Source organism: Octopus bimaculoides, chromosome 4 (assembly GCF_046866305.1).
Source record: "Octopus bimaculoides isolate indiv1 chromosome 4, ASM4686630v1, whole genome shotgun sequence".
Classification (NCBI taxonomy): Eukaryota; Metazoa; Mollusca; class Cephalopoda; order Octopoda; family Octopodidae; genus Octopus; species Octopus bimaculoides.
In genome coordinates this window covers 116,016,882-116,043,861 of record NC_142931.1, presented here as the reverse complement: position 1 = coordinate 116,043,861, position 26,980 = coordinate 116,016,882, and the positions used below count along the sequence as shown (strand labels likewise).

The following is a 26,980-nucleotide window of genomic DNA, read 5'->3' as shown; positions in this document are numbered from 1 at the left end:
GGAGTCAGTATCTTTGACTAAAGGCAGCACACTAGCATGGCCACAGTCTAATGACTGAAACATGTAAGAGAGTAAAATATATATATATATATATATGATATATGTTGTTGTTGGCACTCCGTCGCTTACGACGTCGAGGGTTCCAGTCGATCTGATCAACGGAACAGCCTGCTCGTGAAATTAACGTGCAAGTGGCTGAGCACTCCACAGACATGTGTACCCTTAACGTAGTTCTCGGGGATATTCAGCGTGACACAGTGTGACAAGGCTGACCCTTTGAATTACAGGCACAACAGAAACAGGAAGTAAGAGTGAGAGAAAGTTGTGGTAAAAGAGTACAGCAGGGTTCGCCACCATCCCCTGCAGGAGCCTCGTGGAGCTTTAGGTGTTTTCGCTCAATAAACACTCACAACGCCCGGTCTGGGAATCAAAACCGCGATCCTGTGACCACGAGTCCGCTGCCCTAACCACTGGGCTATTGCGCCTCCACATATAATATATACACATAAATAAATACATACATACAAATATTTATATATATATATATAGCTAGCTATATAGATAAATAGATAGATAGATAGATAGTTGTCTGTCTATCTATCTATCTTTCTTTCTTGGTAGAAGTAAATAATTACACTGTGTAGCAAAATTTTTATTTTTTATTTGCTTCTCAGACATCAGCCTAACATACGTAACAAACACACACTCACTAACAGACTCATACAATTAAATATTGTAGGGAAATTTCGTCTAGTGATCTCCCATTTCTTTCCATTTTATTCTAATTCTTGATATTATTAACACAGAAAATATGCAAGAAGATAGCAATTGTCAAGTGTGCACTTAAATTACTAAGCTGATAACTGCATAAAATGCATTTTTGAAATAAGTACAAAGTCCATTTTAACAAATAGAGAGAAAGAAAGTAATGTAAATAATAATGCTAACATAGTTATTTATTTACGAGAATAAAGTTCAAGATATTTGCAGGTTGAGAAAATATTCACAAGTCAAGTATATTTTTCAAAAAGGAACTTGTATAATATATCTATGTTTTATAAAATGAAGTGTAATAAAACACTGGTTCTGGATTACTAATTTTATGAGAAGGAATTTGAATATTACCAAGTATATTAAAAACTAAAAGGAAATTGAAAACTTATCCGGGTCAAAGTTCTAGTAACAAAAGCAAACATATCTTTATATCAGGTTATTAAATTTAACTGATTTCCTTCCCTAAGCCTTATTTTCAGTCATATATAGACTGCAATGAAGACCACTATAGACTCTCCATTAACATATAGTTTGCACACACGTACAACTGGACAATTGGCATTACCAATGGATACTTTTCAAATGGAAACTAGAGGAGGAAGAAAATTTATGAAGCAAATTAGAACATCAAACATGCTTTAATTTTAGCCACTAAACAAAACCAAGACGTAATTTGTATGTAATCATGTATGTATCATCTTCATCTAACGTCCGTCTTCCATGCTGGCATGGGTTGGATGGCTTGACAGGAGCCAGCCAGGCTACTGTGTCTGTTTTGGCATGATTTTTACTGCTGGATGCCCTTCCCAACACTAACTACCCCATAGAGTGGACTAAGTGCTTTTTATGTATATATATATATATATATATATATATATATATATATATATATATATATACACACATACACTGGAGGCCTCTTATTATGATCCTTTTAGGATGAAGGCCTTTCAATAAAAACAGTTGACTGATAACAATAACCATTTGGTAATATGTATGATTATAAGTGGCTTCCATTGGAGATATATATATATAAGAATAAAGATATTTGTTTTGTGTAACGGAAGTATACAACAAGTCTAACACTGATATGACTCAATAAGATTTAAGGAGCATTGCTGATAAATGTGGTTTTCCTATAGTAATTCAAAGCAGCAAACAGGAAAACTTGAATTTTAGCAGAACCGACTAAGAAAAGCAATGTACAATTTTTCAACACTTACACAAACTGATCAAATCTTTATTTAGAACTAAATGAACTTAGCATTAAGTATCATGGCCACAGAAACTACACAAACAGATATTTTTTAAAAAGTGCCTATTACATATGGAGGATAAAGAAAAGGTAAGATCCCATTTATTATTTGTAAACTTCAAATTTCTTATAATAACAGGCACAGTTATGGTGGCATAGTTAAGAAGTTTGTTTCCGAACCACATCATTTTGGATTCAGTCCCACTGTATGACACCTGGGCAAGTATTTTCTCTTAAAGCTACAGGCTGACCAAAGCCTTGTGAGTGGATTTAGTGAACCGAACCCTGAAAGAAGTCTATCCTACATGTGTGTGTGAATGTGTTTGCGTGAAGGTATGTGTGTATGAGCATGACTCTGTGTGTGTGTTTGTGTCCCTTTGTTTTGATATTGGGTGATAGTTGTAAATGAATGAAACTGTCACACAAGCAGTGTCATTCATGTCCAATATTCTGCAAAAAATATCAACATGGTTCCGGGTTCAGTCCCACTGCGTGGCACCTTGGGTAAGTGTCTTCTACTATAGCCTCGGGCCGACCAAAACCTTCTGAGTGGATTTGGTAGACGGAAACTGAAAGAAGCCCGTCGTATATATGTATATATATATGTGTGTTTGTGTTTGTCCCCCCACCATCGCTTGACAACCGATGCTGGTGTGTTTACGTCCCCCGTAACTTAGCGGTTCGGCAAAAAGAGACCGATAGAATAAGTACTAGGCTTACAAAGAATAAGTCCTGGGGTCGATTTTCTCGACTAAAGGCGGTGCTCCAGTATGGCCACAGTCAAATGACTGGAACAAGTAAAAGAGTTGCTGTGAAACAAGAAAGGATTAGTGACAGGAAAGGTATCTGAGTATAGAAAATCTGCCTCCATAATCACCATTCAGCCCATGCAGGCATGGAAAAGTGAATGTTAAATGATGATGATGACACATCACATATGCACGCACATACACACATTATTTTTCTCTCAGTTCATTTGTGCTCCATCATTTATGCATGCTAACATTACACATCAAATAGAACATGCGTCCCTAATTCATTTCTAGTGTCAGCGCAATTCTTCATAATTATTGTCCTTGTTTTACTCCCATATAATATTGCACTTGATACACAAGCATAATATAATCTGTCCTTCACTGGAGAGAAAATCTTTTCCCTCAGAGAGTAAGCTTTCAACAAACAGTGTCTGTGATGCATTTTTACTTCCCAACTTCACTCCTTTGAACTTGTAATATTAAATAGTAGCCCATATCTTTCAAATTAAAAGAGAGAGAGAGAGAGATGTTTTGAAAGGCAAATATACCCTTGACACATCACATAAGTTGATTCGATGACTCATTATATGATTATATAGGCTGTCAGTAGCTTACTTCTTGTCAATATGTTTGCATGTATAAAGGCAGTAAGCTGGCAGAATTATTAGCATACTGGTGACAAATCATTAGCATAAGGCAGCGAGTTGGTAGAATCATTAGCATGGCGGGCGAAATGCTTAGCGGTATTTTGTTTGCCGTTACATTCTGAGTTCAAATTCCGCCGAAGTTGACTTTGCCTTTCATCCTTTCGGGGTCGATAGATTAAGTACCAGTTACACACTGGGTTCGATGTAATAGACTTAATCCATTTGTCTGTCCTTGTTTGCCCCCTCTATGTTTAGCCCCTTGTGGGCAATAAAGAAATAAGAATCATTAGCATACTGGGTAAAATGCTTAGCAGAATTTTTACCCATATTTATGTTCTGAGATCAAATTCTGCCAAGGCTGCCTTTCATCCTTTTAGGGTTGATAAAATAAGTAGCAGTTGAACACTGGGGTCAATGTAATCAACTTCCCCACTTCCCCAAAATTGCTGGCTTTGTGCTAAAATTTGAAATGTATGTATGCATGTATGTGTGTATGTTTATCATCAGTCATCCATCATTTCTATGCCCACTTTTCTATGCTTTCTCTCTTACTGTAGCCTTCAACACCTGGCTTAAAGCTACCTCCCACTCTCTCAGATATACCCCTCACTCAGTCAAGAGTTTTTTTTTTCCCTTTCTTTACTTTGTCTTGCAAGTTACTTGGCGATCTCATTAGTGCTGGGGTTACGAAAAAAAGCAATAGATATAATGTAAAGAGGCTGGTGTTAGGAAGGGCATCTAGTTATAGAAAACATGTCAAAGCCAGCATTGGAGCCCAGTGCTGTCCTATGGCTTCTTAGATCCTGTTATACCATCCAACCCATTCCAGCATGGAAAACGGACATTAACTATTGATGGTGATAAATGTCTGTTAAACAGCAGAGCTAGTCTACATAATTCTTTATAACACTAAGAAATTTTGATGATGTATTTCAGAAAGAATTATTCAATGCTAATTAGTGTATGATCTCTTTACTTTATTTTGCTCTTTCCTCATGGAACACGGAGTACGAGTATTAGTAAACTGACTTGAACAAATAAAAAATTTTCCACAGAAGAAAGCAAAGTAGATACTCAACTCAAGACTACATAACATTAACTCTAATAGAACTGCAGTCTATCATACACATTTCCACATTCTAAACAATACTCTTTTACTTGTTTCAGTCATTTGACTGTGGCCATGCTGGAGCACTGCCTTTAGTCGTGCAAGTCGATCCCAGGACTTATTCTTTGTAAGCCTAGTACTTATTCTATCGGTCTCTTTTTCCGAACCGCTAAGTTACGGTGACGTAAACACACCAGCATCGGTTGTCAAGCGATGTTGGGGGTACAAACACAGACACACACACACATATATATATACATATGACAACAAAAAAAAAAACGGACATTAAATTAACAAAGTACTTTGCATCTGTAGCTCAATAGGTAAGCTGAAATGCTTAAAACTTTCTTGCCTATAGTTAATTATATATTTAGAGCTCATGAAAGCAGCGAGCTGGCAGAATTGTTACTGCGTTGGGCAAAAATGCTTAGTGGCATTTCGTCCATCTTTACATTCAGAGGTCAAATTCTGCCAAGGTCAACCTAGCCTGTCGTCCCTTTTTGGGGGTCGATAGAATAAGCACCAGTTTAGCACTGGGGTCGATGTAATCGACTTACCCCCTCCCTTGAATTTGTAGGCTTTGCGCCAAAATTTAAAACCAATATATACATAGCTCATGATGGTAGTCTAATTCATGTTTACGTTAATTTCATGAGCAAGCTGTTCCGTTGATCGTATTAGCTGGGACTCTTGTCGTCGTAACCGACGGAGTGCTCCTTTGTGAAGGCGCAATGGCCCAGTGGTTAGGGCAGTGGACTTGCAGTCGTAGGCTTGCGGTTTCAATTCCCAGACCGGGCATTGCATAGCACCCATGACCTCAGGAAACATGGTTTCATGCTCAGAACTGTCAAAGCATGGAATAAACTATCCATATTGGTTGTTACCTGTCAGGGTACTGCTTCCTTCAAAAATTGCACGCTTCCCAAAATTCAGACATTATTCAACATACCTTTTCCTCTTTATGGCTTTTTTACAATTCATTTTTGTCTTTTTGTGATCTATTAGGCTATTATTGATACCTTTGTTTATTTGATTTATTACCCCTTTCTGTACCCCGCCTTTACACTTTTCCAACGAGTTGTAGCACATCTCATTATATACAATAAGCTTATTATTAGTCTCTAGACTCCAGCAAATAAGATCTGAAGAAGGAATTGTAATTCCGAAATATCATCGGACTATAGATAACCAAGTTACAACAGGTATATAGTCCATTTTTTGTTCTATAGTGCATTGTTATACCATTCTAAACTTTTTATTCTTTACAAACAATACACAATGCTTCGAGCGAACTACAATACTCTCTTATTATTAGTATTTTCATGAACAGATAGCAGCAAGCTGGAAGAATTGTTAGCATTTCAAACAAACTTCTCTGTAGCATTTCTTCTGGTTTTTTACCTTCTGAGTTAAAATTCTAACAAGGCTTACTTTTCTTTTCATCATTTCGGGCTGGGTAAGTAGAGGGGTTGATGTAATCGACTTGCTCCCCACAACTCAAATTTTCGGGCTTTGAGCCAAAATTAGAATTATCATTAGATATATTGTTTGAACTCGTTTGTATATACTAGCTAGTACGTGTTAGAAAAGATTTGCAATGCATCAAATTTTCCAGTTTCTTGACTTGGCATCATTTCATGCAAGAGGTCGTTTTGAATGTTAGCTATTGTTACACATTCCGAAGTCTTTTTTTTTTTTTTTTTTTTACGAGTGTGTGTGCTACCAATTAAACATTTCACATGATTCACATTATAAGCCCTCAGAAGTTATCTCCCTTGCATACATTGCTTCTGCAATTAATTTACACATTGTGACACTCCGTCGGTTATGATGACGAGGGTTCCAGTTGATCTGATCGACAGAACAGCCTGCTTGTGAAATTAATGTGCAAGTGGCTGAGCACTCCACAGACATGTTTACCCTTACTGTAGTTCTCGGGTAGATTCACCGTGACACACTAGCCCTTTGACATACAGGTACAACACAAACAGGAAGAGAGAGTGAGAGAAAGTTGTGGTGAAAGAGTACAACAGGGTTCGCCGCCACCTCCTGCGGGAGCCATGTGGAGCTTTAAGTGTTTTCCCTCAATAAACACTCACAACGTCCGGTCTGGGGATCGAAACCGCGAGCCTACGACCGCAAGTCCGCTGCCCTAACCACTGGGCCATTGCGCCTTCACAAAAGAGCACTCCGTCGGTTACGACGACGAGAGTCCCAGCTGATACGATCAACGGAACAGCTTACTCGTGAAATTAACGTGCAAGTGACTGAGTAATCCACAGACACGTGTACCCTTAACGTAGTTCTCAGTGGGATTCAGCGTGACACAGAGTGTGACGAGGCTGGCCCTTTGAAATACAGGTACTACTCATTTTTACCAGCTGAGTGGACTGAAGCAACGTGAAATAAAGTGTCTTGCTCAAGGACACGACGCGTCACTGGAAATTGCACTCACAACCTCATGATCATGAGCCTATACCCTAACCACTAAGCCACATGCCTTCACCATTTACACATAAAAATAGTTGAAATTCACTGGACAAGCAGATCCCATGCGAGTATTGTGCTTAACACGGGGTAAAAGAAAAAAGAGAAGGAAAGGGAAAAAAGGGGGCAAGATTTCGAATATCTAAAACTTTTCTTTCAGGTTTGTCTCTTCCCTTTTATTGTAACAGGTAGAAGAGGTGTGAACTGCTCAGGGTGTGGTTGCTCCCATCATTTCTCCTGAGTTGGCCTCACACGACAGACCTTGAATGTGCACGCGACGTAGAGATGCAGCAGTTGCCTATTCCCCTCAGCTGTACACCTGCAGTCATCCACCACACCCTTGAACAAAACAGCATGCCTGCTCAATGTCCAATATCACCTGGCTCAGGAAGCTTCGAAACATCCTTCTTGAGATCCTGAAAGCGACCTGAGTGCTGGTGGTTGATGCCAACACATCTTCAGTTGGTATAGCTTTGGACTCTGGTCAACTCAGTGATTGGAACTGACTATTATATATTGCTCTAGTTGCAATCAGCCTCCTCAATAAAGGTGCTGATCAAGGTGGCCTGTCAAAAATTTTCATCTGGGTCAACATTTTGACATTCAGGCAGCAGGCGCTCATGTCCAGTGTGTCTGAACATGCTGCACTCCATTCATTCATGAGCCTGCAGTCCTCCACCTCTGACACTAGCTCAAAGCATTCGTACAAGTGGATAAACAAACACAATGAGGGTGATGTCTCAGCTGCCATCAGAGTAGTTTCTGAATAAACCGTCCTCTATTTTATCAAGGAGGTCTTGGCCACCCTTTAGCTCAAACATCCTGAGCCATCTGCAGACCAGACCCATAGCTCTACCCAACTCTCAGTTACAATACATGGCCTCCAAGAAAGACATCCTCTCTGCTCTGAAGGCTTACCTGCCACTAACAACAGAGACATTGATGATCTCTGACCCAACCATCTCAAAAATTTGATGTCTCCCCTTACTGCCGAAGCTGGATGCACCTGCTGCATACAATTATGGCTCTCACTAATGAGTTTATTTACGGTACCCTGGACCCTTATTTCCAAGCCACATAATCTTTTCAATCCACATAAAAGCTCTCATGAAGAAGGATGGTGGCATATGCCTCATTGCTGTGGGCAATGTCTTTTGGAGGCTTGCAACCAAGGTCACCTGCAGGTCTCTCACATCTGAACTAGGCAAGAAACTCAGCCTGGTGCAGCCAGCAGGTGCAAGGGAGCTGCCCACACTGCAAGACAGTTCTTTGATGACTGTCCTACTCAGCCAGCATCAAGTGATCCTAGGCACTTCATTAAGCTTGACATGAAAAATACCTTCAACTCTCTGCACCATGACCACTTGCTTTAGGCCTGCCTGTCTGCCTACCCACTGCCTTGCCTATTATATGGGTCTCTGAGCATGTTCCTCATAGCAGATAAGGTCATACACCTCTTGACTGACGTCCAACAGGATGATCCACTGGACCCCCACCCCCATCTCTTTGCTTTCAGGGTGGACAGCATTGCTCAGATCATCACAGCTGCTTTCAACATCTGGTAACCGGACAATGAGATGTTCACAGAAAGTGTCTGCCTTGATTTCTGATCGATAGTTCCCACTCTGGCGAACATTGGCCTTCAGATCAACTTGTCCAAGTCAGAGATCATGCATATTAATTATGATGCAGAGGACTTCATGGCTTGTCTCAGTGTGCAATCATTACTTCCTTAGATGCAATTGACCCTGACATGAAACCAGCTCTTCCTTCACCCCCTGCAGATATCCATTTCCTTCTCCCCTTTGTAGACCCCCCAATCCTGTCAAAACAAATATAATGCCATCCAGTGTAGCTTGATCAGACAACCAGGTGTACCATCTGGCATGTTTCCACTCAGCCTCCCAGCCCCACAATAGTGTCATCACTCTCAACCGGCACTCAGTTGAATAGCAATTATTTACACATTGGTGTTTTCCCAAGGCTTGGTGTCTGTGTTTTTGAGCAGCAACCTGGTGTTTAGCACCAGCCCAGGCTTTGCTGCTCATCAAGCTGAAAAGGGCAAATTGTCAAAGTATCAGCTGCTCTCTGACATTTGTGGTCAAGCCTGTGGCAGTGTTCTTGGGTCCTACACTACATCACTGCTATCAGGGCAGAGATGACTATCAGCAAATGTGAACCCCATGAACCAAGAGTGGATGTTCCAGTATGTCTCCCTCACCATCTACCAGGGCAACGCCTTTTCCATTTTGTCCGCTAGGATCATGAAGAGAGAGGACTCACAAGTCTCAAGTGGCTAGACGTTTGTAATTTCAAAATTATATTACGTGTTTGTATGTGTGTGTGTGTGTGTATATATGTTTGGAGGCGCAATGGCCCAGTGGTTAGGGCAGCGGACTCGTGGTCGTAGGATCTCGGTTTCAATTCCCAGGCCGGGCGTTGTGAGTGTTTATTGAGCGAAAACACCTAAAGCTCCACGAGGCTCCGGCAGGGGATGGTGGCGAACCCTGCTGTACTCTTCCACCACAACTTTCTCTCACTCTTACTCCGTTTCTCTTGTGCCTGTAATTCAAAGGGTCAGCCATGTCACGCTGATTATCCCCGAGAACTACATTACGGGTACACGTGTCTGTGGAGTGCTCAGCCACTTGCATGTTAATTTCACGAGCAGGCTGTTCCGTTGATAGGATCAATTGGAACCCTCGACGTCGTAAGCGACGGAGTGCCAACAACAAACAATATATATATACACACACACATACATGCATGTATAAGACACCAATGATAGGTTTATGGTGTTCAACCAAAGAAAGACAAAGCTTGGCAAAGTCATGGTTATCCAGTTCAAAAGTTTTAAAACAGGCATAAACAGAACAGCCTGACACTACCACTCACACCCACCAGACCGTTAATAAATTCCTCTGTCCTGGTTCTTTGTCTAACCAAAGCACTTTTACAAGTTTGTTCTGAAATTTTTAGTTAGCGCTTGTTTTATATGTTCTGAGTAACAAAGTTTTCTTTTAAAATGTCCCCTGTTACTTTGGAAGTTGAAAAAAAATTAGGAATGTGTATCATTTATGATGCATGGATGACAAGGAATCTCATATGTGATACACAGGACAGCCCACTAACTATTCATAGATAGTGGGCTTGAAATTTGTTATTTCTTTTGCCTTCATTTAACAAGGTCAACAATTAATGCTTGTAGAAAATAACAAAAGAGAAATATTAGGATTGGTTCACGAAAGATCTTTTATTATTGATGTACAACAATTGTATAACTAATTAGATTTGCAAAAAAACAAAAAAAACCCAAAGATCTTGTCGAAAGTTCCTAATGCTGCTTGCTCATTTGTCCTAAGACATAATTAATTTAAATGTCTGGTCGTTCTTCGGGGTGTTTTAGTTCACTGTACTTTATATTTGGTGAATAGAACTGAAAAATACAAATTAAAAAAATAAAAGAGGAAATGAAAGTTTATGAATTTGGCATATATCAAATAAACATTTCAAGGAGTGGCAATGTGCCAGATAGTAGATTATCTATGTCAACAGGAATATATGAATATATATGGAGAGGGTTAGAAAGGCAGATAAACAGAAGTAGGCTTAATGTGAATATCTACATAGAATAAAATATACAGAGCATGGAATAAAGTAAACAAATGGAGTCATGTAATAGACTATTACACAATCTCTTTGGTTTACTTTATTCCTTATTCTGTATTTTGTATTCCATGTAATTATTTGCATAAGGTTCATTTGTGTTTATCTTTCTTGTTACCTCCATAACAGCTCAACAAGGATCATTCTTTTATCTAACTTTTAACAGTGGAGGCACTAGTCATGGATGAAGGAGTTGGGACTTCAAGTTCTCATCCATCTAAATCCTATTCTGCAATATCTCTACCACACTTTGTGTTCTACACACTGTGTGTGTGTGAGTGTATATTTTTTGTCTAGAGAGAGCCATTACACCAATATGATTAATACACGCATACAGATACAAAAACGAAATATATATATATATATATATATATATATATATATATATATATATATAGAGAGAGAGAGAGAGAGAGAGAGAGAAAGAGAGAGAGAGAAAGAGAGAGAGAGAAAGAGAGAGAAAGAGAGAGTGAGTGAGGGGGGAGAGAAATTTTTTAAATGCTGAAATGCTAACAATGATAATGAACCCTAGAGATGATTCTTTCTTTTATTCTTTTACTTGTTTCAGTCATTTGACTGTGGCCATGCTGGGGCACTGCCTTTAGTCGAGAAAATTGACCCCAGGACTTATTCTTTGTAAGCCTAGTACTTATTCTATTGGTCTCTTTTGCCAAACCGCTAAGTTATGGGGATGTAAACACACCAGCATCAGTTGTCAAGCGATGGGGGGGGGGGGCAAACACAAACATATTATATATATATATATATATATAAAATTTATTAATGAGGGTAGAAATTGATATTAATCAATTAAAACCAGTGGTCTAGCATATTCACTTTTGCTGGTCATTCCTCTTATTTTTGTATGTATTATATATATATATATATATATATATATATACATACATACATACGACAGGCTTCTTTCAGTTTCCGTCTACCAAATCCACTCACAAGGCTTTGGTCAGTCTGAGGCTATAGTAGAAGACACTTGCCCAAGGTGCCACGCAGTGGGACTGAACACGGAACCACATGGTTGGTAAGCAAGCTAATTACCACACAGCCATGGTGATATTTTCTCCTCATAGCCTTGAGAAAAGCAAATATCTTCTTTCCCTTTTTTTTGCCACTTCTAAAATTATTATGTAAGAAATATTTATTATAAAGGTGAACAATAGAAATGTCCAGAATCCCTTTTTCTAATGCACCCAAGAAAAATATTGTATTATATACTTAGTCCATTTGGATCTGCTTTTACATTGGTGGCCAAGTTTATCCCTTTTAAACAAAGAAAAAGACCCCTCAACTGAGTGGGGTTATAGTAGAAAGAGTGGTGGCTTTATGCCAGGTGTCGAGAGGCTTAAGTATGACAGACGGACAGGTACAACTGTCTTGTTATAAAGGTGATGCATGGCTGCCCAACATTATATAAGGTGAGTGGGAATAGCTGTGAAGAAGACAATGAAGGTGGTGATGAAGTGTTAGAGCATACTTTTAAGATACAAGTACATGTTGTTGGCACTCTGTCGCTTACGACGTCGAGGATTCCAGTTGATCCGATCAACGGAACAGCCTGCTCGTGAAATTAACGTGCAAGTGGCTGAGCACTCCACAGACACGTGTACCCTTAACAGAGTTCTCGGGGATATTCAGCGTGACAAGGCTGACCATTTGAATTACAGGCACAACAAAAACAGGAAGAAAGAGTGAGAGAAAGTTGTGGTGGAAGAGTACAGCAGGGTTCGCCACCATCCCCTGCTGGAGCCTCGTGGAGCTTTAGGTGTTTTCGCTCAATAAACACTCACAACGCCCGGTCTGGGAATCGAAACCGCGGTCCTATGACCGCAAGTCCACTGCCCTAACCACTGGGCCATTGCGCCTCCACAAGTACATGAGTATAGGAGAAAATAGCAAGAATCTGGAAGCGGGGACGGATAAGCTCTTTTTTAGAGTATAAAAGGAGAGTGACAGATGCTTAGAGATGAATGCAGTGAATGGAACAAGATTGGAGGCATGATCAATGGAGGGATATGAGTGTCTTGGGAAGGAGGAGGTTAGTGACAGAACACGGAAGGAAGAGAGTTAGAAAAAAATAATCAATAATTGTGCATGAATGGGGGATTTTAAGAAATCATCAGATTTTGATGAAATTTGACATTTAGGTAAAGTTTATGGTCAGAGTCATATGGTAGAATTAAAATTAAACTGGTGAAAGGCAGAACTCATCAAAATTCACTCACAATAAAATAATGAATAAAATTGACCCATGAATAAAATTAAGCACTTCGACATATGAAACACCAATTATTCATATAATGCATTGAGATTTAAAAGTCAATGGGATATTTTCATGTAAATGGTCACATGGATTCTATTTTCTGACATAACCTTAACACTTTTCTTCAGATTGTGCTGAGAGTGGACACATTGATCAATTTTGTACAGAGGGTGGCATTAAGGGGAGAGAAATAAACAAACATCACTCTCAACAGGGCAAGCTACACCCAAAAGTTTGACTGCGATTTCAGATGGTCCAGTATGTAGGAGTATGTCAAAAGCATTAACCAGGTAAAATCTATGCTGAACCAGATATAACATCTTAATGAGTAATAGTTGCACAGAGAACGTAGAAGATTTCAATACAAAGTCAGAGGTGGGCTTAACTTCAACACGCAAAACACAAGCAATGCCGGGTGCAACAGCTAGTTGTTAATAAATAACTAATTTAATTAAGCATCAAAAATCTTTTGTTTGTATTAAATTCTAGCATAGTTAAAAATAACAAGCATTTCCTAAACAATTTTCAGAGAGCCAGTGTGTGGTTTCAACTTTAAGTTAATAAGCAGATGAGAGAGAAATTTCTCACTAGATCGATTGCTAGGCTATATTTGCAGATAATCCGATAATCAATCCTTGAGATTTAGGAGAACTAAAGTAACAGAGATGGACAATAGCATTTTGCTCAGAAAAAACAAATGTCTATCAGTTTGTCTCTGATGATTAACCCTTTAGCATTTAAACCAGCTGTGTCTGGCCTATCACACCTACCTACAATGTTATTTTGAAAATAAGCAATTACATCATTGAAATCTCTAAGCCACAAGATAATGAAGGATTAATTTCAAACAATATGAATAAATAAGCATTACATTTGACAGAGTAATCAGAACACCAAAAGGTTAAACTTTTTGTTCTCATGTTTATGGTCACTCACACCACCTTTGTTTAATTTTTAAAATAATCAAAAATTATTAAAATAACTTTGTCACTATTAAGTTGATGTTTGCAATATAAATTAACATGAAATTTTGATGGAAGGATTTAATTTACTCTTTTACTTGTTTCAGTCATTTGACTGCGGCCATGCTGGAGCACCGCCTTTAGTCGACAAAATCGACCCCAGGACTTATTCTTTGTAAGCCTAGTACTTATTCTATCGGTCTCTTTTTGCTGAACCGCTATGTTATGGGGACGTAAACACACCAGCATCGGTTGTCAAGCGATGTTGGGGGGACAAACACAGACATACATATACATATATACAACAGGCTTCTTTCAGTTTCTGTCTACCAAATCCACTCACAAGGCTTTGGTCAGCCCGAAGCTATAGTAGAAGACACTTGCCCAAGGTGCCACGCAGTGGGACTGAACCCAGAACCATGTGGTTGGTAAGCAAGCTACTTACCACACAGTCACTCCTGCGCCTATAGATCACTTTAAAACAAGAGATTTGTATCAAAATGTCCAAGGATGGTTTCAGATAACTTGGTACCAACAGAGTTAAAGAAAGAATGATTTTACCTTATACTGATGTGTAGGGGACACTTGAGTCCATGGGAGTTCAGTGCTCTTTGTCCAGCTTTTAGAGAATACAAAGAAGAAAGAAAATGTTAACTTACAAAACAAGATAATTTATGATTATTTTCATATCTTCAATTTGATTATAATCTATGATGAATGAGTAAATTTGAATCACCAATAATAACAGATGAGAAGCTGTAAATAGTTACATTTCAAGAGAAGGATGAAATTCTAAAGAAAGCTTGACCAAGGTATAAAGAGCAGGAAATATGACAAAATGAGTACCAGTAGATAACATGTTCAAGCTGAGATGGCCTGGGTTGGCTGAAGAGAAAATTTGTGATGGAAAGTTTGCTTATCAAGCAACAGCCTTTTCATGTATTCAATTTTTTGCCAAACTTGGATCAATATTCTATAGTGCAGAATTTCAAAACTATATAAAGAGCCAGATATGTCAGGGGCCAAATTTTTTTGTAGTTGAGAAATCTTAATCTAGATATGATGAAAGGTCATAAGAGTTAAGATGTTTAGAAACTGCTCAAAAGAGGATACTGTGATTTGGATTTCCAGAGATAAGTAGTGTTTCAATATTATGTACTATGTACTATATTATACTACATTAGCAACACCCTGTTTCAGAATATGTTAAAGGCCTTTATGAATATATATATATGAACATGTGGGGTGATGGGATAGTCAAAAACATTAAAAAAAAAGTGAGTTTCAATTAAATTTGGAGCCATTCTTATTTTGGTCAATATAAATGACCAGTTGAGGTTTCAGGCCACGAGAGCAAGTGATGGAAAGTACCACCAAGTGAAACACTAATTTTACATCAAAGAAATATTAATACCAAAATACTAAGATATTTTTCTTAAATAAAACAGCCTGAAGATGTTCTATTCCTGGAGACCGATTCATAAAAATAGCTGCTTCACAACAACAGCTTGCTACAACTACTGTAAGCATCTATCAGAGTGGATAATCACTGGTAAATCAGAAAAAAGGCTCTCAAGAGACTGCATATGATATCAATATATTTAAACATATCAAAGCACTTGTAAGAAGCTTGCTTTCCAAATATATGGCTCCGGGTTCAGCTCTGTATCATACCAGCATAGTAAGTGGACATTAAACGATGATGATGATTATTATTATAAACTACTTATCAATCCAATCTTGTGTTTTTACAAGGTCATGCTACTGTTGAAAAGAAGAGAAGTAAAACAAGACATAACACAAAATGAGAAACCTCTCTGTACTAATATAATATTGCTTCCAGGAATCCAGTATGAGTACACACTGATTTTACTCATAACCACATTAATATAGCAATCATGCGTTGTGTTAAAAAAATAAAAATAAAGTAAAAGACTACTAACCTGACATCAAGAGACCTTGTGGCTAACCTTGTAATGTAAAAAAAGGCACCCGCCATTCCAGCACCAACGAACACATAGAGAGGTACCAGCTGAAAAATTTTCAGTTAACATGTTAGTTTACTTAATTTCATTAAACATCAAAATAATTTTCGTTTTTTTTTCAGAAAATAATGTTAAACGATGATGATGCTAGTAGTGATGATGATGATAACCCTATTGTTACCAGATTTCTGTAGAAATACACAACCTTTGTTTCAATTAATTTTGAAAATAATGACGAATTTAGTGAAAATAATTTTGGAACACATGAAATTTTGATAGGTTTAAATTTAGATAAATTTAGTATCAAAGAACCAAGGGTGGTTTTGATCATTGGATGGCAGCCATACAGGGGCACCACCTTAAAGGGCTTTTAGTCAAACAACTCAACCCCAGTGCTTTTTTTTTTTTTTTAAAGCCTGGTACTTATTCTACTGTTTCTTTTGCAAAATCACTAAGTTATGGGGATGTAAACAAACCAACACCAAATGTCAAGCAGTGGTGAGGAACAAACATAAACACTAAAACACACACAAACATATCACAGACTTCTTTCAGTTTCCACCTACCAAATCCACTTACAAAGCTTTGGTCAAAATGGGACTAAAGTAGAAGATTCCAAGCAATGGGACTGAACCCAGAACTATGTGGTTGGGATGCTATTTCATCTTTCCTTCATCACAAGGTGATCTGTAAATCAGGACTCTCAATGAAAATTTTAAAAATTAGCACAGGAGAATTTAATTTTCCACACATAAGCTCTTTCAAAAGTTTAAGTTCATATCTACCTCTGATGCTAACAATGTACTATTTACACATGAAAATATTCATCTTTGTTCTTTCTTGATAGTCTTGGAAAATACTTAATAGTTTTCCACTTCATTTGTAGAAAATCCAGCAATTTTCAGCTGATATCTCAGGAATGGCTAAAGAGATAGGCACAGTTATGTGTTTAAGAAGCTTGCTTCCCAACCACTTAGTTTAAGATTCACTGCCACTGCGAAGGCACTTTGGGCAAGTGTCTTCCAGTATAGCCCTGAGCTGCCCAAAACCATGTAAGTAAATTTGGTTGGCAGAAAATGAAAGAAGTCTGTTATACATACATACACACACACACGTGTGTGTGTGTGTGTGTGTGTTTGTGTGTATATATATTTCGAGCGTGGCTGTAGATTGTTACCAACGTTGCCTTCTTGGCACTTGTGCCAGTGGCACGTGAAAAGACATTCGAGCGAGATCGTTGCCAGTGCCGATGGACTGGCTCCTGTGCAGGTGACACGTAATACACCATTTCAAGTGTGGCCGTTGCCAGTACCCGACTGACTGGCCCTCATGCCAGTGGCACGTAAAAGCACCCACTACACTCCCGAAGTGGTTGGCGTTAGGAAGGGCATCCAGCTGTAGAAACTCTGCCAAATCAGATTGGAGCCTGGTGTCGCCTCCTGGTCCACCAGTCCTCAGTCAAATCGTCCAACCCATGCTAGCATGGAAAGCGGACGTTAAACGACGATGATGATGATGATGATAATATATATATATATATATATATACACATGTACGTGTGAGTACTAGGGTCTCCTTATTTTGACATCAAGTGATAGTTGTACACAGGTGTCACTGTTACAGAAATGGTGACCGTCATTCCTAATATTCTGCAAAAGAATGTCTGGCAATGGGGAAATATCACACTACTTGCAAACAGGTGAAGGAAAACTGGATGTTTAAACGATGACGATGATGATCTCATGGCCTTGGATTTAAGTTCACTTACACTCGTTATTTGTGATTTGGATATCTCATATTCAAGGCATTCATCTTAAATTGGTCAGTGTTTGTAACAATTCTTTTTCATTGTTCTTAAGATTTACATTTTTAGTTTTCTAATTAGCTAGTACTGCTATTATCGAGACAATTACAATGAAACTTTTATCTAAAAACATAATATCATCGCTGTCGCAATCAGCTTGGTTTTTCAATCTTTGAGATGTGTTCTTAAAAGTTAAAAATGTTTCTATGCTCTTGCATCAGCAGACTGTTATAATGTCTCTGACATCGGCGAAAGACCGAAAATAATTCTTTAAAAAATGCTTATATAATCTCGCAGTTCGAATGAATGCTTGCACAAGAAAATGTTTTCAATAACATTGCGTCATTACATGTATCCTCTCTACTCAGGTCTTACAATCTTTGATAACCTTTCAAAAGATTCTAACCTTCAACACACACACGGAATGGTGACATCTGACATATAAACAGCTGAGAATAAATAATTCGCCCACCTGATATGCCGCCAGCAAATTCTCACTCAAATTACACACTAACGTCTCAAAAAAGAAAAGAATGATGAGACAATATAGCTCTGGTTATTTCAAAAGACGGCGGCTTGGTCACACTGGAGGGTCTTTCATCGGTATTATTTGATTCTTTCATCATATACCTGGGTGATCATGGCTGATTTAGAGTTAAACCACCACCATCAGTAACCAACACCCAATAATTGGTTTGCAGATGAACTTTGTACTTTCTTATATTTCCTTGCAACCACCCATTGGGACTTTAGCTATGCTTGTGTTAAATTATTAGCAGTAGCATCTTGCAATTCCCATCGAAGCCATACGTTAATTTCATTTGCCTAGTTTTAAATAAATTTTCTTTTGTTAGAATTTGGAAACATACCAATCCCATCTTAACCGAGAGTTAGTATTTACTCCACACCCACTAATCTAAAAAGCAAAAAAACACACACACACACACAAACAACAGGGGATGTGACCGCAGTCTAGCATCTCCAAAATAAATTAATGAAAATAAAAGGTAAAATATTTAACAAAAGTAACCTTCATGAAGGACACAGAAGTAAGAGGTTAAAGTAAACAACTTTAGGACAAATTCATACAAAGAACAATTAATATTGTAACATAAACACATGTTGAAAATGCTATCTTGGAGTGCTTTCAACATTTTAAAACGTTTTCGTAATCAGAATTAAAATTATAACACTTTTAAAAGATAACAAAAACTTTGCGTGAAGTGTAAAATAAAACATCTTTTAAGAGGGAAAGTAAAGGGCAGAGGGAAAGGAGGAGGTGAGATGGTTAATTTTATTACCTTATTAATTAATGGAAATATTAATTGGGATTTTTTTTCTGAAAATAAGGGGAAATGTTCCTAAAACGATAGCGAGATAAACAAAATTCTTGATAGAAACAGATGAGTGTTATATTCCTTCGCTAAAATTATCATCAACATGAGGAGTGACCTTGGTAAATTAAAATAACTGAAAATAGTTAACAAAGATAAAACTGTTTCCAAGATACATACAGATGGGTGAGTCTTCAGACTCTGCAAACTCAATCCTTTCATTGTTAGTTGAAATTCAAAAGTTCCCCTTTGAACAATTTACCAGAGATGAAGCTTCCACGAACGTCGACAGATGAGATCAGTGACCGGAGGTAGATTTAAGGTTTGCAGTAACTACAATATTAGTAGTTATTTTATGAGCACTAAATATTTAATCAAATTAATATTTATGATATGATTTAATTTTTTTCTATTTATATGTTGACTTTATATATTTTTTTCTTAAATAATTATTTTAGGTCTTTTTTCTCCGATGTTATAGAGGTTAACTTCCGGTTATGTATACCACTATGTTATGTGTTGAACCAAAATATTAACAACTGGGAATTGTGAAAATTGCTAATAAAATGTCTGAAGATTTAAGTATAGACGGTGTTGACCCTAGTGTGGGCTTTTTATATAAAACAATGCGTAAGTAGTTTATGTCTTTGTTTTACATCCATCTCTTGTTACTCTCACGGGATTTCGGCTCTAATTTTCTGCTGTGACATTTGGGAATGGAATTGGTAAAAGCCGGTTATTTCTTGGAAATGCCTTTCTGTTTTTGCATCTAATCTCCTCTTTCGCTAATCATTAACTCTATTCTCAAAACAGATAAACTTATAGCAAACACATACAACTTTCCTTTTGTTCGTTTCTTGTTTCTTTTTTTTTATGACCAACTCTATAGAAAATTGTTTTGTTCTGATTTTTTTAATGTAGAAATTAGTGTTTCAGTTTGAAATATTGTTAATTGATTATCACATTTCGAGAAATAAATTAGTACATTTTTTTTTTCGCTTTTACTTGACTTTCAGTTTGATTTCTAAAATTATTAAAGAATTTGGTTAATTTCGAATAATGAAAAAAGAAAAACAAAAAAAAAATCAACAAAATTATGCAATAGCAGATTGTGCCTTTATGAAAATGGCCTGAAGTTTGCACATGATTGATAAATCACCCGCAGCCATGGGTTACCTAAGTCCAACATTACAAGAAGCTTGTTGCAGTTCCAAAGAAATAATTTCTCCTGGACATACTTATATTCCTTTGTTCTATGATTTATATTATTTTCCTTTATTAATCATGCTGATATTTTTTAAAAGATCTGATGCTATTATCAATTAGACAATTTCTTGAAATTCTGTCCAATTGGTGCTTCTAATCAGAACATTGACGCATCAAAAGAACCCTTGTAATTCTTGAAAGATGAAGTTCTGCAGTATCGAAAATTGATTAAAATTTCCAGACTTTATTATTGCTATATATATATATATATATATATATATATATATATATATATATATATATATATATATATATATATAATTCTTGTTCCAACCCTACTAGTTTTACGCGGTTACTAGAATTAGAAGACATAGGCCATAAAAGATGTTGCATAATGTAAAAAAACCGGCTTTGTAGTTATACATTTACTGATTACGCATTTGTGTGTGTGTTTCAGTTTCCATTCTCCAATATTTTTCAGTCGGTTAATTCTCTAAATATTTCTAAAGTTAAACACTACATCAGAACATCTCTTTATTTCTTCCCCCACCTCCACACACACACACACACACATATGTACGTATGTGTGTGAATATTTAAACATGAATATATATATATATATATATATATATTTTTTTTTTCTAATTAACAGAAGTTACAAACTGACTCAAAGGCTGAAAGTTTCGTGCATGGCACTAACCCATATATGAATATATATAACATGTACAAACACGTGTGTGTGTGTGTTTATGTATGTATGTATTCAGAAAGTTGCAAAAATAAGTCAAGGCTTAACAATTTCTTTTGATAGATACCATGCATGAGACTTTCTGCCCTTGAGTCACTTTTCTAACATTTGTCAATTAAAAAATACCCACACATATACTGTTGTGTTCACATATATGACCGGTTCTCCAATGAACAAATTGAATAACGAACGTTTTTTCTAAAGAAAATTAAACTCGTATGATGAACTAAAATTTGATTAACGAACCACAAACGAAGATGCTTTGTGGAATATTAAGTGGGAGAGTTCAGTCAGGCTGATGAAAGACCTGTTGACCTTATTTCTGAGGGCTGTAAGGTAAAACGTCTTTTCATTTACCATTCAGAAAACCCCAGAGCATTCAGAGACGTTTATAAGAACTACCTTGGTGTTTTGTGGTGGTTGAAGCACAAAGTTTGAGTGATCAGAGATCTTTTTGCTGACTGGTTATCTGAGGTGTTTTACCCCACTGTGCATGAGTACCTCACAGACAACACTCTTCCCCTATTAGCCATAGTAATCATGGATAATACCCAACCTACCCTCATTATTTGATGGACCAATAACCAGAACACTTTAGTTTTGTAAAAGTGCTATTCCTACCTACCAACAAAACTTCCTCTCTTATGCTCATGTACCAGCAGGTCATTTCAAATGTAAAAAAAGCAACAAAAAAAAAACTTTATACAAAGACTCTCTTTTGAAAATGTATTCAGGCCACTTCTTCCAATGATGTGACCCGAAAAGACTATTTGAAAAATAAGTTCAATAGCAGTGTTAATGATTGTAGCTGTTTGGAAGGAGGTTTCAGTATGTTGTTTACATGCTGCTTGGAGCTCAGCATGGCTTGAAGCTGTGCCTCCAAGAGACGTTAAAGGCTTTGAGGAAATGGAAGAAGAGTCTGCTGTACAAAATATTATGTCTGGGCATGAGCCATGAGCCTATCAAACAATGAATAACCTGGACCTTTCTATAAGGAGAATTACAAATAAGTTGATATATGCACACATACACACACGTGTGTGTGTATATTTATGGGATGGTTCATCTTTGCTTAGTATTTGGGGTTTTTTTTTTTTTCTTGGTCAGTTATTTTTAGCGTTTTGACAGAAAAAAGTCATTCTAAAATTGTTTTTTAATGTAAGCATGCCCAAACAAGTCGAGTGCTTACACAGAGCAGGTTTTATAGCCACATCATCCAAACTGACTAGGTGAAACCGGGCTTAGCTGCTAGTATATATATATATATATATATATATATATATATATGTGTGTGTGTGGCCATTGCCAGTACGGCCTGACTGGCCTTCGTGCCGGTGGCACGTAAAAGCACCCACTACACTCTCGGAGTGGTTGGCATTAGGAAGGGCATCCAGCTGTAGAAACTCTGCCAAATCAGATTGGAGCCTGGTGTAGCCATCTGGTTCACCAGTCCTCAGTCAAATCGTTCAACCCATGCTAGCATGGAAAGTGGACGTTAAACGATGATGATATATAAAGTAATTAAGAGTATGAAGACAGGGAAAGCCCCTGGCCCATCAGGAATCACTGCAGAGATGCTCAAAATATCTGGCAGTGTCGGCTATAGCCTAGTCACCCATATTACGAACCAGGTGATACACGAAGGAGTCATACCCAATGACTGGAGTAGCAGCACCATAGTCAACTGCTACAAAGGTAAAGGTGACGCTTTAGATACAAATAATTACAGAGGTATCAAGTTGTTGGATCAGGTAATGAAAGTCATGGAGAGGGTCATAGCCCAACTAATTAGGGAGAGAGTCAGTTTAGATGAGATGCAGTTTGGGTTCGTGCCAGGGAAAAGCACCACTGATACTATATTTGTAGTAAGACAACTGCAGGAGGCATCCAGCTGTAGAAACTCTGCCAAATCAGATTGGAGCCCGGTGTAGCCATCTGGTTCACCAGTCCTCAGTCAAATCGTCCAACCCATGCTAGCATGGAAAGCGGACATTAAACGAGGATGATGATGATCATGATGTCTACAAGTGCTTGTGAATTGCCGATCACGTCTACAAGTGAGAGGGTATGTGCAAGTCTAGTGCGAGTGAAAGTGATTCAGAAAACAATTATAATAATAATATTTTTTATTATAAATGATCTTAACATTCTTTTTTATTTACACAAAATATTCTTTACATCTTATTGTTGTTTTATTGCCATTTATTTATGAATATTATAAATTTTATAGGTAAAATATTTTTCGGAGACCGAATTACAATTTATAACATTACTACCATGGGAAATTATTACTCTGCTTTACAAGCGGTCTCCAGGAACAAATTAACTTGCATATCGAGGCATTAATGTATATATGTATATAAAGTATATATTTATGTCATTCTATTAATTTTGTAAAAATCTTATTTATTTTCTAAATTTTGTTATTATTTTTCAGTTCAACGGGACCCTCGGAAACGGCGTGTAAAACCTGTTCAAAAGCACCTAATACAGATAGATTTTGGAGGATTAGATGATAGTGAAGACGATAGTGACTTCGAAGTTGAAAAACATGTGAAAGGTATATCATCATCATCATCATCATCATTTAGCATCTATTTTCCATCTGGCATGGGTTGGACGGTTTGGCTGAAAACTGGTAAGTTGGGGAGCTGCATCAGGTTCCAATCTGCTTTGGCATGGTTTCTACAGCTGGATACCCTTCCTAATGCCAACCAGTCCAAGAGTGTAATGGATGCTTTTTATGTGCCTCCAGCACATGTATCAGTTACACAACACCGGCATCAGCCATGACTACGATCTCAGCATGGTATATCACCAAAGGTCTCGGTCACTTGTCTCTGCTTGTGTGAGGCCCAATGTTTGAAACTGTGATTTTTACATGTCACCAGCATAGTTACCAGTTATGCAACACTGGCATCGGCCACAACTATGATTTCACTTGGCTTGACGGGTCTTCTCAAGCACAGCATATCACCCAACATTTGAAGGGTGCTTTTTATGTGCCAGCTGCATGACACTGGTATTGGCCACAAATTTTTTTTTTTTTTTTTTGTCATTATTTGTCCTAAACAAAATGGGATCTGGTGCAATGGTAAGCATAAGTACTTACTGGTATTTTGTTATGTCCCTTTAGACTTGGTATATAAAATATTGATAAATGACCTTTGGAAGAAATGGAAAGACTACAAGACTAGAGTTGACTTGATTGTCCACTGTTTTGGCTAGTAAATATGGTGACTGATGATACTGACCACCGACCTTGTACACAGTTATTGATAATCAATAATCTTTTATGTGTGTGAGTCGTTAGATGAATGTTCATTACTAATAATTATTGATAAATAATTCATATAGCCATAATAATGGTTTCAAATTTTGGCACAAGCCCAGCCTAACTATAATAATAATTCTTGTTGTTATATGGTACCATTGACAGAGAGTGCAAGAGTAAAAGGAAGAAGTACAGAAATAAATACACACACACACGTGTGTGTGTATGTGTATGATGTATATATGGAGGTGGTGGGAATTTATTTCTATGCTAACGATATAAACACCAAAAGCCAATATAAGAGTTTCTCTCATGGTAACTACTGCAGTATAGTTTCTTCTAATAGAACATCCATATTTAAGTGGAGATAAATATTATCTCTTGATATATATATATATATATATTTCTTTATTGCCCACAGGGGACTAAACATATAGGAGACAAACAAGGACAGACAAAGGGTTTAAGTCAATTACATTGACCCCCCCCCCCCCCCAGTGCATAGCTGGTACTTATTTAATAAACCCCGAAAGGATGAAAGGCAAAGTCGACCTCAGTGGAGTTTGAACTCAGAACGTAATGGCAGACAAAATATTGCTAAGCATTTTGCTTGGCATGCTAACGATTCTGTGTGTGTATACATATGTAACAGACCTTTTTCAGTTTCTGTCTACCAGATCGAATCACAAGGCTTTGGTTGACCTGGGGCTATAGTAGTAATTTAATAGTTAGTTATGCTGTATAACTTAATTGATAAAATTAAAAGAAAAATTTGAAGATGTACAGTCTCTGTATTTACACTCTTCAAAATATTCATAATCTAGAGAAGCAAACCTGAACTTACCCACCAAAAAAATTACAGCATGATTGCTCACACTAAGCAATCATTAATGTTTATTACTACTTGATGTGGTTAATTAGAACCTGGAATATACCTGAGATCTATGATGGTACTCACCTGGATAATTTATCCCTACATACTCATTACATATATATATATATATATATATATATATATATATATATATATATAAAATGTTTTATTTATAATTATATATGATATTAATTATTTCTAGGATCTGACTCTGGAAGCGACATATCTATTAAGGAAGAAGATGATGCAAGTGATTCTGATCGGAGTGTTCCTGGTTCTGAACTCAAGTACCCTGATGCTGCCCATGAGCCAAGCGACGACGATGATGATGATGATGAGGATGATGAGGAGGAAGATGAAACGACAACACTCAGTTCATTGATGGGTCCTTTGTTAAGTGAAAAAGACAAATCAACTGATGTTAATGTCTTTACAGAAAAGTCTTTTGACAAATGTCCAGAGACTCAGCTGGTAAATGTAAATAACTTATATTTCTTATTACCTTGTCTTGTCTACTCCCATCCCTACTGCTGAAGGTCAGGGGCAATGGATGCTTGCAATATTTCTCTCTCCATTGATTCTTGATTCTGATCATGGTTGTATTTTCAGCCAGAGGCCTTCTGGTCCATATTATGATGTTGTAGAACCAGTGTCTTCTTAGTTTCTCTCTTTCTCATTTCCTATTGAATCTTCTATGTTGAATATAAAGTACTGAGATGCTAGGCACTGATGACATGCGCCAAATATTGTAGCTCTCTCTGCCTAATAGTTACCAGAAATCCTGTTTCTATTTCTTCAAGAACTGACATTATTAAACCTCTTCACCACGCTTGCCGAAGCAGTGATGAGAGAATCCACTAAGTAAATGAACTATGATGTACACTTGCACGTTATAGAAAATGTGTGCATTTAAAAAGTAGACTTGTGTGTCTGAGCAGGAAATTGTGTACCGTATTACAGTTCATGTAGCACTAACACTTTTTGAAGAAGCTCCTTAATAGATTTGTGTACTGTCCTGGTGAGATACATCTTTCACTCACTTAATCTGAAAGAAAATAAAATTAAGCACCAGTCATATTCACCATTTCTTTTATATTTATCTTGTTATAGCCATCTGTCTATATAAAGCTAACAATTATCTCCCCCTATAGAAAGATTACAATATCTCTGAAAGGTTACATACGTCTGAAGTTTACTAACAAAAAATGCTGTGTCAGATTCTTTCTATTTATTTTGAAAGTATAGTGTCTTGATATGAATTAGACCAAAGTATGGTCCCAAGACATATATTTAAACTCCCTGTTTATTTGAGCATAATTAGAAATTTAGTTCATGTATTTAATTTTGATGCTGAAGTCATCTAACTGAAGAAGATATTATTCATCATCATCGTCATCATCGTTTAACGTCCGCTTTCCATGCTAGCATGGGTTGGACGATTTGACTGAGGACTGGTGAAACCGGATGGCAACACCAGCCTCCAATCTGATTTGGCAGAGTTTCTACAGCTGGATGCCCTTCCTAACGCCAACCACTCAGAGAGTGTAGTATTATTATAGTTATTATTTGAATGTCTTGTTTTATTATTTTTTTAGTGTAAATTTACGAAGTACATTAATAAATGTACGACCTTGTTACTGATGTTTTATTCCTATGTAACAAGAAAACAGATTGAGTTTCTTGCTATGATCTCGGATCAAACCTCTTTCAAAATCGATGTAAAAGGTCCTTAGTATCTATATGTTAATATGCTAAGGCTTAATATGTGATGCTGTCACATGATTATTTGAAAGAAGAGGGGGAAAAAGAGAAACAGAGAAGAG

At 37.2% G+C, this 26,980-nt stretch overlaps 2 protein-coding genes across 9 annotated transcripts in view; one reads left to right on the top strand and one right to left on the bottom strand.

The window, feature by feature from the left end:
- The first annotated feature begins 1,871 nt into the window (after positions 1 to 1,871).
- LOC106872116 (PHD finger protein 14) overlaps positions 1,872 to 26,980 on the top strand; it is a 62,126-nt gene continuing 37,017 nt past the window's right edge. For 3 of the 8 annotated variants that reach the window (XM_089351202.1, XM_089351197.1, XM_089351200.1), the window contains exons 1-4: positions 1,984 to 2,119; positions 19,514 to 19,685; positions 23,447 to 23,569; positions 25,360 to 25,634. In XM_089351202.1, the coding sequence (XP_089207328.1) occupies positions 19,622 to 19,685; positions 23,447 to 23,569; positions 25,360 to 25,634 (462 nt within the window). In that variant the 5' untranslated portion in view covers positions 1,984 to 2,119; positions 19,514 to 19,621. Of the gene's footprint in view, positions 2,120 to 19,513; positions 19,686 to 23,446; positions 23,570 to 25,359; positions 25,635 to 26,980 lie in introns of all 8 variants that reach the window. The other 5 variants (XM_089351203.1, XM_089351199.1, XM_089351198.1 and 2 more) reach the window with 4 other exon arrangements.
- LOC106872125 (cytochrome c oxidase subunit FA4) lies at positions 10,255 to 19,482 on the bottom strand. Its single transcript, XM_014918994.3, has 4 exons — positions 19,236 to 19,482; positions 15,876 to 15,964; positions 14,494 to 14,551; positions 10,255 to 10,462 (listed from the first exon to the last, which is right to left on the bottom strand). Exons 1-4 carry the CDS (start codon positions 19,275 to 19,277, stop codon positions 10,400 to 10,402), a joined length of 252 nt encoding a protein of 83 aa, XP_014774480.1. The 5' UTR covers positions 19,278 to 19,482; the 3' UTR covers positions 10,255 to 10,399.

Excerpts from the sequence above, each read along its gene's own strand:
- LOC106872125 (XM_014918994.3), bottom strand. The coding sequence starts at position 19,277 with ATGAAAGGATTGAGTTTGCAGAGTCTGAAGACTCACCCATCT. Across the intron at positions 14,552-15,875 it reads ACAAGGTCTCTTGATGTCAG|CTGGACAAAGAGCACTGAAC; the intron begins GTTAGTAGTCTT and ends ATTCTCTAAAAG. Across the intron at positions 10,463-14,493 it reads CCCCTACACATCAGTATAAG|TTCTATTCACCAAATATAAA; the intron begins GTAAAATCATTC and ends TGTATTTTTCAG.